A 17,671-nucleotide genomic window follows, 5' to 3' on the forward strand; every position below is an offset into this window, starting at 1 on the left:
TGTCAAAGACTCGCTAGGCCGCAGACAGATCCACCGAGGGCTACACGCTTGTCTTTCCAATGCTCGTTCTCGCGGCTACAGAAAACACGTCTTTTCCTTGAACCTCCAGAGGAGGATTTCGGCTGCCCACTTCTCTGTCTCGCGCCGCGCGCGCATCCCCTGTCCCTCGGTCTGGTCTGGCGCTCCTGGGAGCCTTGTCCATGCTTAGCCGGCCTACGTTGGTGCTTGCAACCCTGCCTGGATATCACGCAGGCAGGACAACCTTCACCTTTAAGTGGCATCTGCCCCTCATCCCGCCCTCTGGTCCTCCTGTACAGTGCTCTCACACCAGGCGCGTTATCACCGTCTGGGCAAGCCACTCCCGTTGGGTCACCTTCGGCACTCTCCCTCACCACAACTGAATTGTCTGGCTCCCGCTGCCTCTAGCGCCGTCGAGCAACCGACATTGGGCTTTTGTATTGCCCTGTTGGCTAGGCATTGTCGATGCGCTCAGCTCGAATGTTACTTTGATTTCGCTATCTGGGCTCGATCACGGCTTCCTCGACCTTTGCGACGACGTCCAAACCCTCACAGTACCGCCTCAACTAATTCAGGGTTTGGGAAACTCTACTGAGAGGGACCATGGCACTAGAAGCACCCTTCAGAGCGTCTACTGGGAATATAATGTCTCCTCTGACCAGATTCCAAGAAATGTCAGTGGCTATCGTGGAACAACTCATTCTTGTCTACTCCTCATGCCTCATTCGTGTTGTCTCGTATCGGGTCTTCCCCCCGTACTGTTCTCTTAAACTGACTTCCGAGTCTCCTACCTAGGTCGAGTCAAAACCCTGCCGATTCGCAAACCCTGCGGCCAACCACATACGTGAGGCCGCAATCCGCTCATCTTCTCAGCCCGTCCAGTGATATAGTCGGACCTTCACCCGTCACTTCGAACGGCACAGAAACTACAGAGATCGACGATGAAGAGCAGGAGACTGTTAGCCAACCAGCCGTGGCTGACGCTGCTGATGCTGCTTCGACCTCTACAGTGAGAACACCAGGTGGTTCCATTTGAGACGTCATGGCTGATGATTTTGTAGCTCATAAAGTTGAAGACGAATATTCCTGACCACATAAGGAAGTCCTCGAGCGACGAGGCTGTCTCGGTGATACATGCCCCCGAGGGGTTTCAACATTGGGTGCGTGGAACGAGAAGCCTGGGACCAAAATGGTGCTGAAGACTAAAAGTGCGGCAGACAGGGACGGAGGCCGGCCATAATACAGACAAACCTGACGACATCATCAGTCCTCCCCTGAGCGAGCCCTCAGGCAAGGTATGGACCGATCTCATTCCCAGTACACATTCCACATCAGTAGTGACTTACTCTTTCCCCTAACTTTAGCCAATGCTCTCGCCCCTCTCGACGAACGTCAAGCCAGCAACATTTTCTTTGGATAATGCCACGCCCCAAGCACAAGACCTAAAGGATGTTCTCAACGAGTCTGCAAGGTTGCGATCAAGTAGTTCCAGCAGCCTTGACTGTAAGCGACTTGAGTTATTCATAATTGAGAGTGTTTACTAATAAGATGTAGTGATTCCGGAATCTCATGAACATGAGACGGACGGCGAGATGGACACCGCTCGTAGCGAGTACTTTGCTACTCCGGCCACCATCGAAGACTCAGAGATCAGGGCGCTCAAGGCCGCCCTGGAGGAATGCTGGACTCTCTGCAATACGCTAGCGAATCTCAGCTCAATTCATCGAGAGCGTGTGTTCAATAGCTCTGGTACCCCTGATGCCCACGAGAAGGCATGGAAGAGCTGCTGGAAGCTGTGCCAGAAGCTCTATGAGAGCCGCGACGATGCCATCGAGTCTTCCAACGCCCGAACGAACCTGGATCTATGTCGGGACTTTTGCCAGTCGCTGTTTGACGTGCGGCAACGGAAGGATGTGACGGGTGACTCTGTTTTGCGGGTCAGTTTTGAGCTCAATAACCAGTAAGCAACCCTGGACACCTTATTTTACAGAGACTTAGATTCTGACGACGCTGTGTAGTCTTTACAGCGCTCAAGACAGCCGTACCTTGCCAGAAGCATTTCGGGAGAGGACGTTGGACTTCTACATCACTCTATGCCATCGCCTCATGAAGCAACGGAGCGAGCTTGACGAGGAGACGGATTCTCTGCTCAGAGCATGCTGGTCATTAGCCGAGATGTTGTTCAGCCTACGACAGAGCTCTCGCGAGGGCAAAGCACCGGACGAGGAACTCTTGGGCTCGGCGGTCCAAGCATGCTGGGAGCTATGCGACATCTTTAGAGAGGGCTGGACACAGGTCAGGCCTGACCGAGGCACTCCAAGACCAAGCCACTACGGCTATTTTCAGCAGAGTCAGGCATCGGACGTGCGGTCTACAACGAGTCGCGGATCGATGAAATCGAAACGGGAGAGTCTCAAGGGCCTGCCGGACGACCCGCAACCACGGCGCAACAAACAAAAACTACCGGTTCCCGAGACGCCCGTGACCGAATTTGAAGATACGGGAGACACGCCGATCTCACCGGGCAGTGAAAGCCCGCAGATGCCCAATATACTCGTATTGGGGACGCAGTCCGAAAACAGCCAGGGCGGATCCCGCGGTGGTCGCTGGTCGAGCAGCGCCAGTAATTTGTCGAGCTACTCCCAGTCGAGCGCGAAGACGAGCAGCACGGCGACGACGACAACTTCGGCCGAGGATGTAAACGTTACCCGTATCAAGATTCTCATCCTCAAGGCGGCGATGAACATTGGCTACAACCGTGACTTAGCTGACACCAAGTCAGGCGTGGCATCGCTGCGAACCTTTGTGAAGAGCCTACCCACTGGCTCCTTCGGCTCACTTCCAAGCCACGCGACCTTACTGCAGAATTACAAAAACCTGGTGCTTTCGGACACGACCTTCCGGACCACGGCGCCGCTGCCGAGCCGAGGAAGGAGGGTCAATGCTACGGATGTTGCGGCGAGTGTGGGCTGGATGTCCCTCAGGTCACAGGGACAGTACGGGTTCCTCAGGGAACTGTACAGACTGGTGTTTGGATTTCCGTGGGATGAGGTGGAGAACAGGAAAAATGTCAGCATCGCCGTGTGAGTGCGCTGAACTTCCGGGGAGAAACGACTTGAGAGCTACTACGACCCCATGACCAACTTTTTTACATCTCGCTTCTTTACCACTACCCCTTTGTTCTTGTCTCGTTTACGGTTACACCCACACACATACACCTCACTGGTGCACAACAAAAAAGAACACCAAAAAAAAGAAGCATGTTTTCCTTCAAGGCAACTTTCCAAAAATTCGAAACTGCAACGGCCATTTTATGACGATTACGACTATTGGCACGGAGCACGTGCACATGGACAACCCATTACTATTCCTGCTTATCGTCAGCTTCTCTACTTCTTTTTTACGCACTCGATACCCCCTTGGGTCGGCTTATGTTGTTGTTGATTGGCGCTGCAAGGGTTTTGGGTGGTAAAATCTATCATGATACTTATTTATTTAGTCTGCCCTCTTACTTTGCTCTCCTGCTTCTGTGAAAACGAAGCATGGCAATACAAATTTACATGACCTTTTTCAGTCTTCTTTTCTTCACAATCTATCGTGATCAAGTAATTGATACATCGCACTTTGATTAGCTAAGTACCTAATCAGTACTATCATATCCATCGTCAGTGCGAAAAGTGACGGAGAACAAAAGTAGAAATCCTCTTGGAAGTATGCTCCCAAGGGATGGCAGTGTAGTCAGTCCTAATGATGCCAGTGTTAGTGAGATGATCTTTGCAAAGCTTTGGACAACAAATGTAGCGATGTACCTTTTGTCCTGTGGCCTTGTTGTTCATGCTGTGAACACCCATTCTCCCAGATTCGCGATGGAGCCGTCGTAAATAAGGCTACCACAGAGCAGGGTCAGAAGAGATGAGGTTGCCGGATTTCCAGGAATCAGGGGTGGGGAGAAAACGAAAGACGACAAAGCTTGAAAATACTCACCTGCAAGAAATGCAAATCTGCAAAGCAGACTGACCTGTCAAACAATCAGACTGCAGCATGCAGGTACAAAATGGGTTGTTGAGGAGGTTGCAGTCCCACCCCCCTGGTCTCGACGCTAGATGGATAGAAGCAGCAGGAGCTCCCTACCTCTTGGTAAGTAGAGAGCTAGGTCCGATCAGCTTCTCCACCTGCTCTGCCAGCTTATTGTATTTTTCCAAGCTTGGGGACAAGTACAAAGCATCAATTCTACAACCACTGCTGCTGCACACTCGACCCTTTCTCAAAAACATCTTTACCCCTGACGAGCATGGTTCGCCTGTCGCTGGCGCAGGCGGAGGAGATACTGAGGGTCCTCCTCGGGGTGGACCGGAGATCCAGCCCTCTTCTGGCCCGCGAACTGCTGAGGCTGGTAGGGAGTGCCACCTCGCGGTTGCTGCTGCTGCTGCTGCTGCTGCTGCTGACCATAGCCCTGCTGGGAATGGCTGGATGAGCCAGCTCGTCCCTGGTGACCAGCGTACTGTTGAGGGTGGTTGGCAGTGCCACTACCGCTGGGCTCGCCATAGTAGGTCTGGGAACGGCTTGAGGATCCAGCTCTCTGCTGAGCGAAGTTGCGCTGCTGGTCGTGGTGCTGGTGGCCAGCATGCTGCTGAGGTCGGCTCGAAGGTCCAGACGCCTGCTGATCAAGGAACTGCTGAGAGTAGTTTGTGGAACCGGCTCGCTGCTGGTGGTGCTGCTCATTATAGTGCTGCTGTCGCTGGCTCGAGGATCCAGCTGTCTGATGATGAACAGGGTGCTGCTGGGGGTAGTTTGGAGGACCAGATCTCTCCTGTCCAGACTGCTGCTGCGAGCGGTTGGACGAGCCATTGTTCTGTCGACCTTGGAACTGCTGGGAGTGGTACTGGGGACCGCCAGTCTGCTGGGCCTGATGACTCGATGTGGAATTCTCCATGGAAGCGAACGGTGCCGGAGGAGTTTGATCGTACATGATGGCTTTACCGTTGGGGTCATACACCCGGGCGTTGATGTCGGGGGTGTTGGACATGCCAGTGGCCTGTCGGCTAGTGTCTCGCGCGCCGGAGGAAGCGCCGGAGCCCTGCTGTGCGGTGCTCATATCTTGGTAGCCGCGCATGTTCTGTCCAACGTCGGCCTGGCTGCCTGCGTCCTGCTGAGCATTAATCTGGCCCGCGGGTATGGGGGCGATGCCCAGAGATGCGAGGAAAGTGCTACCGATCGAGGCCTCATCAACCAACGAATCGCAATTGACGGCCATATCTGTCATGGGATCGTAGTAGTATCCGACGGGCAGTCGGAGGTTGATCTCGGCCAGCAGGGCAGCGATCTCGGGCTGGGGCACCTTTAGCGGGTGACGGCGGAAGGGAGAGTCAGCAGGAAGAGCGGCGTTGACGCTGCGCTGGGCAAGGTCCCTAGCCCTGATGCAGAGCTCATGGTTGCAGGTGGTGCGCACTTCGTGCTGCAATACCTGAAGAGCGGTGGAGATGCCGAGGATGTAGGCAGTGCCATTAGGCGCGTCGCCCATGGCAATGAAGCTGTTCGCGAGCTCCTCGTAGCCGCGGAAGTGGATGCCACCGTCCCAGGCGTGTCGGTGTTCCAACATGACCACGCACCGGTCGTGTGGGCCGTCGAACCAGACGCCATCTGAATCACGCTCCGTGGCCGAGCCACCCGTGCAGTGAGGAGGCATCCTGGGACCAGCAGCTGACTTGCCGTCGTACCTAGGGATGCCAATATATCCATCCTTGGTGATGGCCATGACCTGGCCGTTGCCTCGAAACATGGGCTGGACTTCGCCGCCGACGGCTTCAGGTTCGTGAACATCGCCACCTCCAAGACTTTGTTGCTCAATGGAGGGTAGGGGGTTGTCTGCTCCAGGCTGCATGTCGTCCATGATGGGACCCGACTCCTGTAGGACCTCACCCAACGCGTCCACGTCAAACTGCGCGCCTATGCTGGCCAGGTCTTGGCTCATGTCAGGCAAGGGGGGAATGGGCTGTCCGAGGTCCTCTCCTGCACTGGCCTGAAAGCCGGCAGAGTTGTTGCCAGGAGGCGTGGTCGGATACAGATTTCCTTCGGGCAGATTGAAATCGTAGTCATCAAGGTTTGGGATGCCATCATTGTAATCAAAAGGCGCGTCGTTGTTATTGATGCTGTTGTTGAAGAGGGCGTCAAAGTCTATCATCTCAGCAATCTTGGACTATTCGTTAGCCAATGCGTCGCTTGACGACATACTCTCTTCCAGAAGTCTGGGGTAGTGTAAACAAACAGTCTGGTCTTGCTGGCCAGGATTTTGTCCACCCTGGGGCTCACTGGCCATGCCAGCTGTAGCATTGCCAGCCATGAAGTTGTTCCTCTCCATCTTTTGCTGCACGACTGCTGGGCTTGTTGGCTGGGTAGGGGAGTTGGGAAAGGCGGGGATAGGGCCTCTGTATGGCTTGACAGTTCTAGAGGTGAGTGCATCAGCAAAACCTGCCGCTCAAAAAGGCGTCGTGTTAAATCTATGCTCACCCTGGGGGCTGTTGAAAAGCACCCTTCATGTACCCAACCTGTTTGGCTGTGAACTTTTGTGCTTCCCAGTGGCTGGGGAAGTCTTGCTTGAATGCTTTGGCGATGATCTTGAAATCCCAGCCAGCTGCAATGCGAGAGAGGACGTAGTTGATCTCCTGGGGGTTATACTTGCGGGTCTGGACCATTGTTGACTTCGAAGGGGAAGGGGGGGCAGGGATGGCTTGAAGGGGGCTAGCCAAGATGGCTCGGAGGGGCGCTGGTTGCTTTTATGTCAGTGATTCTTGACTGAGGCCAAGGTCAGGTGGAGGGACTGATGGCGAGGCAGAGAGATAAAAGAATGGATGGTGTTGAGGTAGATAGATCCAGGACCCCAGGTGGTTCTCAAGTTTTGTGTATCCTGGAGACTTGATCTGGAGTCAAGGCTCCAAGATGCTGGAGAAGGGAGTGAGATCAAAAAGAGAAATGAAGCTGGGTGACTCCAGGTTGCCACAGATAAATATGAAAACCTGTAATAACCTGAGCTGCTTCATCGCCTGTGACCACCCACGACAAGAGACCATCCACAGCCAGTGACCAGGACAAGTTTGTGAGTCAGTCTTAATTAATGCCGGGCTGTGTGTCCTCTTACCTTGGGCTGCCCCAGGTGTGAGGAAGTTTATGGTTTGTTATGAATGGCCAGAGGATAGAACAATGCTCTGATCTGTTCACATACAATTGTAGTTCAGATATGGACTTGAAAACGGTGATTGGAGCAGGGACGCCCTCTACCGCAGGCAAGGGGAATAGTTCTTGTGTGAATAGGATACGAACGAACCAGACTGATTCTGGGCCAATGGCCTCAGCAAGAGGAGGAAACTGGTGAAGAAGAAGAAGAAGAAGAAGAAGGGAAATGATGAAGAAACGGGAAAACATGAAGAGGACGTACCTGATGATGAATAGGATCTTGATGAAGAAAATGTTATGGGCAGAGGGCCATGGCAAAGGACGTTGTGTGGATCAAAAGTTTTTAGGAGATTCGAAAGAGAGAGAAGAATCTGCCAGAAGGTTTTGCAGAAGTTGGTATGTTAAAGATGGTGTGTGAATGATATCCCGTGTTAGGAAAGTTGTCTGATATCAGGTTGATAGTATGAGGCTCCAGTTCATAGTAGAAGAAGAAGAAGAAGGAGGCAGCAGGACGGAGCACATTTCAGGAGAATCAAGCTTGCGCATGCACTCACATTATGAGAGAGACAGGCCCCTGATAGCATTCAGGACACTGCCAGCCATGTACGTTCACAGGATGATCCAGATATGTATTCCCCACAGCTCAAATATAATGGTGAAGGGAGAAGGGTGATGGAGGCAGTCGCAGTCAAGCCGGGGAGGCAGAAGCACAAACATGGACAACTTAAAGTTGCTATTGAATAACATCTATTCCCTGGGACGCTATGCAGTTCTTCACCCTTCAGCCAGGCGATGTTCCGGGAAGCCACCTTTGAATCAGAGCCAGGGAGTAGAATTGCCATTAAATAGGCCACGAGCTGCTGCCATCCAGGTGAATCATGGCAAAACATAATCCTCATTGTTGTTCACTTCTGCCTACACATATGGCTCTAGAAGGTACTCTTCGCCTGCTTCTCATGCTGACTATGATGGAGGGTATACATGGATGGGGTTCATTATTGAGAAGACTGCATGGGGAAATACTCGGCAGGACTTTGTGTTGGCCTACGGCATGTCTGTCTTCATTGGACATGGAAAAAATTGTGTTACATATTCAACCTTTGCTATGTGGAGAGAAGTCGACATATTATTGTGTATGCTTCAGGAAGAAGAAAAGAAAGGGTAGACGAGCTTTGAGACGCCCATTTTCAAGGGTCAAGCTAACCTAGGCAACTTATACAATGCCATGTCAATGAATACTTACACACATGTATAACCAATCAGGCAGAGAATGAGATACACATAGACAGCATTGTGTGATCAAGCCCAAAAGATAAGATGCCCTGACCTTCTCTAGAACTTGGCCCTCATTTGTGTCGATGAGGTCTGTGTGTTGATTGACCCAAGTTTATACATGGCAGGCCCGGACTGATACATAATCACAGTAAATCATGCATCAGCATACGGAGTAGGCAAAGACATTGTTCGATACATGCACATAGGACGCTTAGGCTCCCATCTCAGCTGGACAGTGTAATATTCTCATGTAAATATATCATTTTGCGCTCTCTCATTTGGTATCATTTGCCTCCCATTTGGGAACTGGCTTTGGGGGCAGGGGGGGTGAAGAAGCAAGAAAGAAAAAGAAAAATAAATGAAACGCTCAGTGCAGATCGCCGTCCCCTGTCAAGTCAGTAACACCTCATCCGGTGTGAATGCAGCCGGTTTTGCAAATGCTGTCTCGGGATTCGGCCGAGACGATACGCTCAAGCCGATAGGCGAGCTATAAAACATGAACACCTCCCCTGAACGCCGTCTGAAGGAGACAATAAACCGAGAACCCCAAAAAATCAAACCAAAAATCAACAACCCGCGGGATCCAAGCCTGGTCGCGCGTTACCTGACCTATATGCAAGCATAAAGTTCGCCCCACTCTTCTGTTTTCTGGGGTCCCGTCCCTCCCCATGTCAACTCGTGCAACTGAGTGAGATCATTTGCGCATGTTTTTCCTTATCTCTTTCATCAATAGCACTCTCTCGACATCTGTCTGTAGATGGAGGCCTTCAGCCCTTCCAGCCTCTTTCGCTGCCTGAGCAGTGTGTCGTACTTCTCCTGGCTGAACGTGCCGCCGCCCGACAGCTCGTAGTGGAGCTTCTGGTACACCTCGTAGAATGTCTTGAACTGGCGTGCCTCTTCCAAGATGTTAGTCGATACACGCTGGCGCTTCTTCTCCGCCACAGCGACATCGATGACATCGCTATCGGCCTCCATCTTGCGCTTCTTCACATTGATGGTGCCGTTGGCGACGGTCACGGAGCGGTCGCGAGAGCGGTCGCGCTCACGCTCGTGACGAGCCTCATCTGCTGTCTGCTGGTCCAAGTCTGATGCATTGGTAGGCGGGGAGGATGCCAGCGGTGACGACTTCACCGGGCTGGTGTTTTTGTTCTTAGTAGTGTACCCAGGTCCGACGTAGCTGTTGCTGCGGGACGAGCTCTGCGAGCTGGAGTCGGAAGGCGGTCGCTTGTAGGAGACCGTAGAGTGCGCCGTGCCCGAAGCCTTGATCTCCTTGCTAGTGCGCTTGCTCAGCGGGGTGCCAGAGCTAGAGCTGCTGTCGTCAGACGCGTCCTCGCGGGGCCGCCTATTGGGAATCGGCCGGGCGATGACTTGCGGCTTGATTACCTCCTTGGGTGCGGAGGACGGCTTCGGTTTCTGCTTAGGAGGTGCTGAGACTGCCTCCTTCTCCTTCTGCTTTTCAAGCCTCTCCTTCTCAAGCCTCTCCTTCTCCAGCCTCTCCCTCTCAAGCCTTTCCTTCTCAAGCCTCTCCTTCTCCCTCCCCCTTTCTCGGTCCTCGCTGTCCTTCTTCGCCCGAGGAACAGTCTTGGACAGAGGCGCTTCCGACGAGGACGAATCCGAATCTGAGATGAACTCCTTCGAAAGGACACGGCCGGCCTTTTCTTTGGACTTGGCCCCGGCCTTCGTCGGAGACACCTTGGTGGCAGCCTTCTTGCCCACCCATTTCTTCTCAATCTTCTTTGCTGGCTGCTTGGTCTGTGATGTCTGCCGCGACATGGGCTGGCTCAGCTTCTTGGTTGTGTTCTTGGCCTCCGCGCTAGACGGGCTGCCGTCTCCGTTCCTGCTGCCGCTCGAGTCCTCGGCATCGTTCATCTTGAGCTGGGGCGTTCTCGCAGCAGGCTGTGGCGGGCCCTTGGCGATGGTCGGCAGGAGCTTGCTGAGGCACTTGCCCTTCCCACGCTCCTCCTTGGGTAGCAGTCTGTCCCACACAGGCTCTGAAGCGCTCATCCGCATGCGGTCGTACCGGTTGATGGCGTTGTTGATGGCCAGCTGGCGATCTTCGTCTGAGTCGTAATCGTACTTGAACACATCCAGCTCTTTCCAGTACAGCTTCTTGAGGGTGAACTTCTGCAGGCCGTCGTCGAAGTCGGCCACCTTGTCAAGTACCTTTTGAAAATCCTCGTCGTCACCGGGCCACCGTGATCGCAGTTCCTCGTGTGACAATTCTTTCGCGGCCAACTCGTGCACGATGGGCGCCCGGAGCTCCCGGGCTTCCTCTTTGGCCTGCTCAGCAGCTGATAGCGTGGGGTTCAATGATGGGGAGATGCCCGCGCTCAAAGCAGGGCTGTTAGGACGAGACCTGCTGATGGCGGTGGCCATGGATCCTGTCTTGCCCGGGAGCAACTTCGTCTTGTTGCCCTTGGTCGCACCCTGCTTGGCACCAGTCGTCCTGATCGTATTCGACTCGAGTATCTTGGTCCTACACGTACAGACACATTAGTACGGGTCGTGTCCCAACCACTGCCACGATGCCACACATACGAGTTCTCTTTCTTCTCGTCATTGGCCTTCTGTATGGACTGCTTGAGCTTCAGGAAGTCGTCCTCCGTCTTGGCATCCTGCGGCTTGTGGCGTGCTGCAGGGCCCTTGTACGAGATCTTGTCCCGAGCCACCTCGCGGCCCTCAGCCAGTCGGGGATATCGGGCGAGTGGTGGTTTCGAGAAGAGGGACATGGTCGGAAGTGGTAATCTCTCTGCTTGTTGTGTCGAGTCTGAAGGGTCGGTAAGATAGAGGTCGAGGTCGGTGATCTCTGAGGATTTAGCGATCTTGTAAACTTCGGTTTCGCTGCCGTAGAGGAATGACTGTTGCATAAGAGAAGTCAAGTCAGTAGGTGGTTGCTAAATAGGGCGATGCCCAGAACAATTGCCCGTCCTGGTCTCATTGTTCCAAATAAGAATAACTTTTAAGGAGCGAGGCCATTGATCATATGCCTTGAGTACTGTGGTTGTATGTTTTTCTTTTGTCCTGCGTAAGAACAATAGACGGCCACCGTTCTTTGCACACGCGCACGCACGCGGCCCCTTTCCACCACGAAGCCCACAGGAGATCATATCGTACGGGCGCACTTACGGGAACATTCCCCAGCGATAAGTGTATGTCCTCCCCATCTTCCATACATTGTATGAGGTCCTCAATCACATCGTCGCTGAGTGTGATGGCAAAGGCCTGCAGAGGGAGGGCATCTGCGGTACTGTCCGAGCTCTCCAGCTGGAGGCCGGTTTCGGGTATCCTCAAGACCATGTCAGGTGTCGTATGCAGGTTCCCACCTCGAGAAGCGTGGATATGTCGGTATTGCGCACCACAAGACCAGCAGCCGAAGCTGGCAAGGTTTGGGTCGAGGAATATGGAGTGTAGCAAATCTTGGAGACTCGGTATTTCTTGTGTGTGTGCTCTCGGTTTCGTCTACGGAGGGGATTTCGGAGCGGGTGACTAGGGTCGCAGTGCCTCGAAAGAGAAATGGATCTCTGAGGCAGAAGCAGTCGTGCGTGAGTTGTTGGTGTTGAGTGAAAGGCAGCACACCACTACATGACTGATCGAGGTCTGTTCTTCCGGTCGGGGAGAGAGAGAATAACAGAGAGAGGAAGGGCTAGAGTCAGGAGAATTGAGAGAGGGTGTCGAGTCGGGAAGGGTGAAGAGGGTTCCAAGGGTGAATCAGGAGGTAGGTGTGAGGAAGTAAAGGTAGAGGAGGTGAAAGAAGGTGGAGGGCGGAGGAATGTATAGCTCCTTTGGAAACCCAAACGAGCTGTGCTACCTGGCCTAGGTTGAAGGAGAGGCGAAAGAAGTGGGAGGAGGAGAGGTACTTCGTAAGGTGTATGGTCGGTCCATAGAATTGAGGTATAGAGTTGAGGCAATGGGAGAAGAGGCGAGGCACCACACCAGGCGGCGCCCAGTACTATAGCACATAGCGCAGCAGTAGCAAGCAGCAGTAGCAGCAGCAGAGAGCGTAGCGAGGACAAGGCACCACCACCACACCACACACCACAGTGTGCAGCAGAGGGACCGGGGGGCATGCTGCAGCAAAGACAAGGGTGTGGATACAGTATGATGGCACTGCAGCCATGGACTGGGTTGGTCTGGGACCTGAACAGCCAGCCTTGGCCTAGCGCAGCCGAGAGTGGAGCTCTTTTTGATGTTCCGGCATGTACTGTACTTCAAAGGGTACATACCTCGTAGTAGCTGTGGCATCCTGCCAGACTCAGGTCCTGTCATCCAACCTGTCAGGCCTGTTCTTCAGCGCCTCAAAAGTTGAGACAGCCCACTATGCTGGTGTTTGTCCCAGCACACAGCTGAATCAGAAAAATGTCGAGTCGGCTGCAGCACATAATCGCTTAAGGGACCAGGTTGGGGAGCTACTTCAGGCTACATGAGGCCTGTCTCTGGCCTATGTGCATCGCAGCAGGGAACATGGATTGACGGCCCAGCATGATTTGGTTCTAGGTGCATTTTGTTGTCAGAAGACCCTTTGCGTCCTTTGGTCACTCACACACTCTCTCTCCCCTCACTCAATGTCAAGGTTTTGCCCTCTGCGATTTGTGCAAGCAAAGAGAGGGCGGTAGTCAAGTGTCGGTGCAAGTTGCCGAGAAAGTCAATTACAAAGCCACCATCAATGCATGTTGAGGTCTCTCTGGCGGACATTACTATACAATCTGATACAGGCCACTCTTTCTTTCCTCGACACAAATAGAACAAAGGTCATCATCCGTCTGAATAATGTTTTTTTCCTGTCTTTCTTTTCCCCCCCTTCTTTCCCTTTGCCAGGGGGTATTAATTGAACCGGCTCCGGAGGCGACATCAGAACGGGCCTTAGCAGGTGGCCCGTCCGTCGTCCTCAGTCGAGATGACTATGGAATTGTCAATGCGTTTCGAACCTCTCGAAATAGCACTGGGCTTTATCCCTCGGCCGCCCGCTTGGCGTTCATCCATTGCCTTGCCACGACGATGGCACACAAGGACGACAGTCAGTGAACTGCCATTAAGATGTTCATTCCTTCAACCGTCTCTTGCTCTTCCTCCCTTTCCTCTCCCTCTCTCCACATATGTATTAGTCCGCACCTGTGGAAATCAGCTCATCCGCAGGTAGGGCGGGGGCGGGAACCACACATTCCCTCATTGTGTCCTGGCCAGCCAGGCGGAACTCGTCGGCTGGATCATCCGCCTTGTCAAAAAAAACCCACCCCCCACTTCTCATTCATCGCGCACCGCCGCAGTGCTCCATGTCCAATCACACACCCTAAAAGCTCCGGGGATCTCGTACTATGTTCGAAAAGGAGTCTCAACGGTGAGAGAAAGAGACAGAGAGGGGAGAGAGGGGGGGCGGAGTGGGAGCAAGAAAGAGAGAGACACCGTTGAAAAATAAGGGGAAATTTACTTTCGTCTTCAATTAAATCTCTGGAGATGTGTCACTTTTTGTTAAATTTGATTTTTTTTGGTCCTCTTCACCGCAACGACCCCTCCTCTCCTCTTCCCAGTCCCTCTTGCTCCTGGGAAAGTGCGGAGACCTCGTAGATTGCCGTGTTCCAGAATTCAGTGTCTCGCACTGCCCCTCTATCTGGAAATCCTATCGCTACAGATCCAGACTAGCTCGCTAGCCCGGGCGGTAAGGCGGTATCTGCCAGCCCGGAAGGGATTAGCAGTAGCCTTCGTAAGGCCTAAAGTTCTTGGGGGTACTCACCCAAGAGGGGGGGGGGGAGGTCAGTGCTGTACCCTCGTCGGCGATCCGAGCTGGGCCCTTTTCTCTCCCCCTTCCTCTCTCTGTTCTGTGCTTCCGAAAGCCCCAGGCTACTAAGCAGGCCCAGGTGCATCCATCCACCCCCCAATCACACCTCGCAGGACTAGGTTTGGAGCGAATACCCTGCTCTTCTCTTTTCTTTATTGTTTTACTAAGCCATGGTCTGGGGCCTTGCTTTCTTTTTTATTGGGGGCCGCCGGGCAAGCAGTTGACATCACTCCAGCTTGTTGTCTTGTTTGCTGTGTGTGATCTACTGACTGACTGCAACTTGACTGTGCTGAGCGGCAGAGTCACCAACCGAAGCGTTTGTGACACGCAAAAAGGCGTGTGACGACACCACATTAGCTTATTTGTGGGTCGATTTGTCGGCCCTCGTCCCTCTCTTGTCTTTCGTGAAAGATACCATGGTGTGATATGGGTGAGCGTGACGGTCATGTAGCCCTGTGGTGAGAGGGATCCGAGACTTTCGGCGTCTGCAGGAGAATACGAGGCAGGCAACAAAAAAGTGTCGATGGGGCATGGTTTGCTCGCCCACCCACTGGCCTCGAAAGGTAGCTTTTTGTACAGTGTTCCCAGGGATTGACCGAAATGGGGCACTCGTGTCTTCTCCTCTCTCTCTCTCTCTCTCTCTCTCTCTCTCTCTCTCTCTCTCTCTCTCTGTGGTCCTCTCCCGGATTGTTCTCTCCAGCTCGTTTATGTGGAAGGCTTGGCAGATGAGAATAATTTATCCCTACCATACTGACTGTACTTGAGAGCACGACTCGACTGAGTCAGAGTGGTCAATGTGATGGCAATAGTAATGCCAGGCCAACTTGTCGCTTCTGCTCTCCAGTCAAACAAACAAGAGACGAACGGCAGGTTAGGTGGCAGGTCCCTCTGCCTCTGAACAGATCCTGACCCACTGAGGTAGGGCGGCACAACACAGCCAACATTCCCGGTGAGTGGTGAACAAAACTCAGGCGGTGAAACACTCCGAGGCTGAACGGGGATTCGCCCCGGATGACAGGGCCAATTGAGCCTCTGACCAGGCGGCCAATGGAGGCGCGTGGCTTGGATGCCCGCTGAACCGGGGGACTCCCTTCTCTGTGACCTGGCTTCATGTTTTAGCTGGGTGCCCGTTGGGCACAGAGGGCCCTCTTAGCGCTCGTTTGGTGTTTGAGAATGCTATCCTCGCTTGTTGTCTGTGCTAAGCAATGCTTAGCGAACTGTCAAAACACAGGGGGGGGGGGGTTCAACCTGTCCCACCACCACTTTCTCGCATCCAGTTGTCGACATCCCATGTAGGGATGAAAGTTGTTAGACGTAAACAAGATTGAATAAAAATAAATAAAAGAGACCATTTCAAAAATTAACGACAATGGCAAGGCAACTTTTACCGTGTCAATAGTACTCGGTATCCTAGCCTCCTACGTGAAGAATGCTGACTGACTTCATGCTACGGCCATCCTCCCTTGATCCAAAAACCCTCCCAACCAATAATGAAGATCTGTTCCTCCTAAGGCACAAACCCAAGTCATGCTACTCCACCTGGATTCTCTGGTAACTTGACCTCTCCCAAAAAAAAAATTTGATCAACGATCTGACACACACACACACACACACACATACTATAGTACTATGGTACACATAGCCCACGTTTATCAGGCTCTGATCTGCGAGGGCTCGCTTGCCACCACTTGCACTGCACATTATTGCCGCCTGCCGGGACGATCGGTTGTGCGAGCCCAGGTGAACGTTACCACGGTATGGTATGAAACTTTATTACCCGCTCATGCCGCTGTTACGCAGGGCTCGTCTCCTTCCTCTTCCTTCCTTGCTACTACTGTGCATAATACTATGATATATCCCAATTTGGAACTAGTTCACGTCACCTCAACTCAATCACGTTCTGGTGGTCCCCGAAAGGAGCGACCTCATTCACAGGGGGGGGTCCTCGCCAGGTCAGGTGGGTCCCTTCACTGGGTGATCGACAACTTGTGATTGTCAGGCACTCCCACATGCAGAGGGCCCAGCAGGCAAGATATATATATAAACATATATATGTATATATATTTATATATCAGAAAGAAATAAAGAAGAAAAGAATAACAAAGAAGTTATGCGTATTTGAGGTGGATTACGTATACCTCCAGCTCAATGACATAACAGAATACCAGGAATTAGATGGTTTTAAGAGCCAACACTGCCTGTGCCATAGATAGATTGTTACAGGCCTGAGTGAGGTTGGCCGTTACGTCTTGGCAATTGATCCTTTGTTGTCATCCCTGGGGTGGGGTGTCCCTCCTACTACAATGTGTACAGCTGGGTGGCACTGTGCTTTCTTTGCTCCCTTTCGAATTTCAAAGTTCAAGGTGGGGGAAATCTTGGGCAGGAGGAGGAAGAAGGTCCACATTTGTCCTTCCCACGCACCGACCCGCCGATGTGGATCTCGCTGGTCGCCCGAAGTCGTGCTTTTCCTCCCTCTCTCTCGCTCTGTCTCGCGCGCTGTGGGGCTTCAAGCTAACATGTACAAGCTCTCTTCCCCCCTCTCGAGATATCAGACGGACAAACACAAACACTATTCTCCTGTCCCTTCCCCTCCTCCTCCCTAACTATAAGCACAAGGTATTGCACGAGGGGAAGGAAACGATCAATTCAACCAGGTGTCTCACGGGAATCCAAACACACGCCCATTGCTGCTACTGCTGCGTGCGACGGGCCAGCGTCCGTCATCAGCTTACAGAGCAGCCGCCGGCGTAGAGTCACCGCAGAAAGGGCCGACTAGGGAACCTCAGCCAGGGTCGCCAAGCCCAAACGGGAGGCGACGAATCAGACCATTGCTCTGGAAGCAGGGGGAGGGGATTCGACGAATTGATAAGTCAAGTAAAAGTACTATGGTGCCATAGTGAGAGGACAGGGAGGATAGAGAAAGAAAGGACGGCCTTGGAAGGTACGTTTCCTCGCCTTTGTGGTGATGTTCAGTGGGCGATGGCTGACATTGCCCCCCCCCCCTCTCTTCTCTCATTCTAAATACTCCCTGCCCTCCCCGAAAAGTAGACAAACAAAGAGAACCCAAGGCGGTGGAGCGCTAGGCTGGCTCAGCAGCAGCTACTGTGCTAACCAGTGATCTTCGCTGGGCACTGCCTCAGCCCTATGGGCAGGGACCAGACCAACCACTGCGCGGCTCGTGAGAGAGGAATTACTTCTTTGCTCCTCACCTCACCTCTCTACAACATGTAAGCGGGGGCGGAGAAGGCATAAGGGTACACTTGCTTACCTACTCACTTAAAACCCAGCTTTGAGGCCTTGTCATCAGCTGTGACCAGCAAAGCTGATGGGCAGGCTGACCGATCAAGCTTTTCCCCTCTTGTGCATGAACGAGGTTTCTCGACTAATCGGATTGCCTGGCTGGGGCTGATGCTGCTGCTGCATATGCATCTATCT

The 17,671-nt window shown here is 53.0% G+C and overlaps 2 protein-coding genes across 2 annotated transcripts; one reads left to right on the plus strand and one right to left on the minus strand.

The window, feature by feature from the left end:
• Positions 1–621: 621 nt before the first annotated feature.
• Positions 622–3,105, plus strand: M406DRAFT_258214 (uncharacterized protein; the record flags this gene model as incomplete). Its single annotated transcript, XM_040917218.1, has 6 exons — positions 622–755; positions 814–1,027; positions 1,080–1,178; positions 1,383–1,521; positions 1,573–1,978; positions 2,046–3,105. 6 exons carry the CDS (start codon positions 622–624, stop codon positions 3,103–3,105), a joined length of 2,052 nt encoding a protein of 683 aa, XP_040775513.1.
• A 1,189-nt stretch (positions 3,106–4,294) lies between these two features.
• On the minus strand, positions 4,295–6,710 carry M406DRAFT_70912 (uncharacterized protein; the record flags this gene model as incomplete). The annotated part of the gene is made up of 3 exons (XM_040925380.1): positions 4,295–6,192; positions 6,250–6,461; positions 6,526–6,710. The coding sequence occupies 3 exons, from the start codon at positions 6,708–6,710 to the stop codon at positions 4,295–4,297; spliced, it is 2,295 nt and encodes a 764-aa protein (XP_040775514.1).
• Between the last annotated feature and the right edge of the window lie 10,961 nt (positions 6,711–17,671).

This window comes from Cryphonectria parasitica, assembly GCF_011745365.1.
Source record: "Cryphonectria parasitica EP155 unplaced genomic scaffold M406scaffold_5, whole genome shotgun sequence".
NCBI lineage: Eukaryota > Fungi > Ascomycota > Sordariomycetes > Diaporthales > Cryphonectriaceae > Cryphonectria > Cryphonectria parasitica.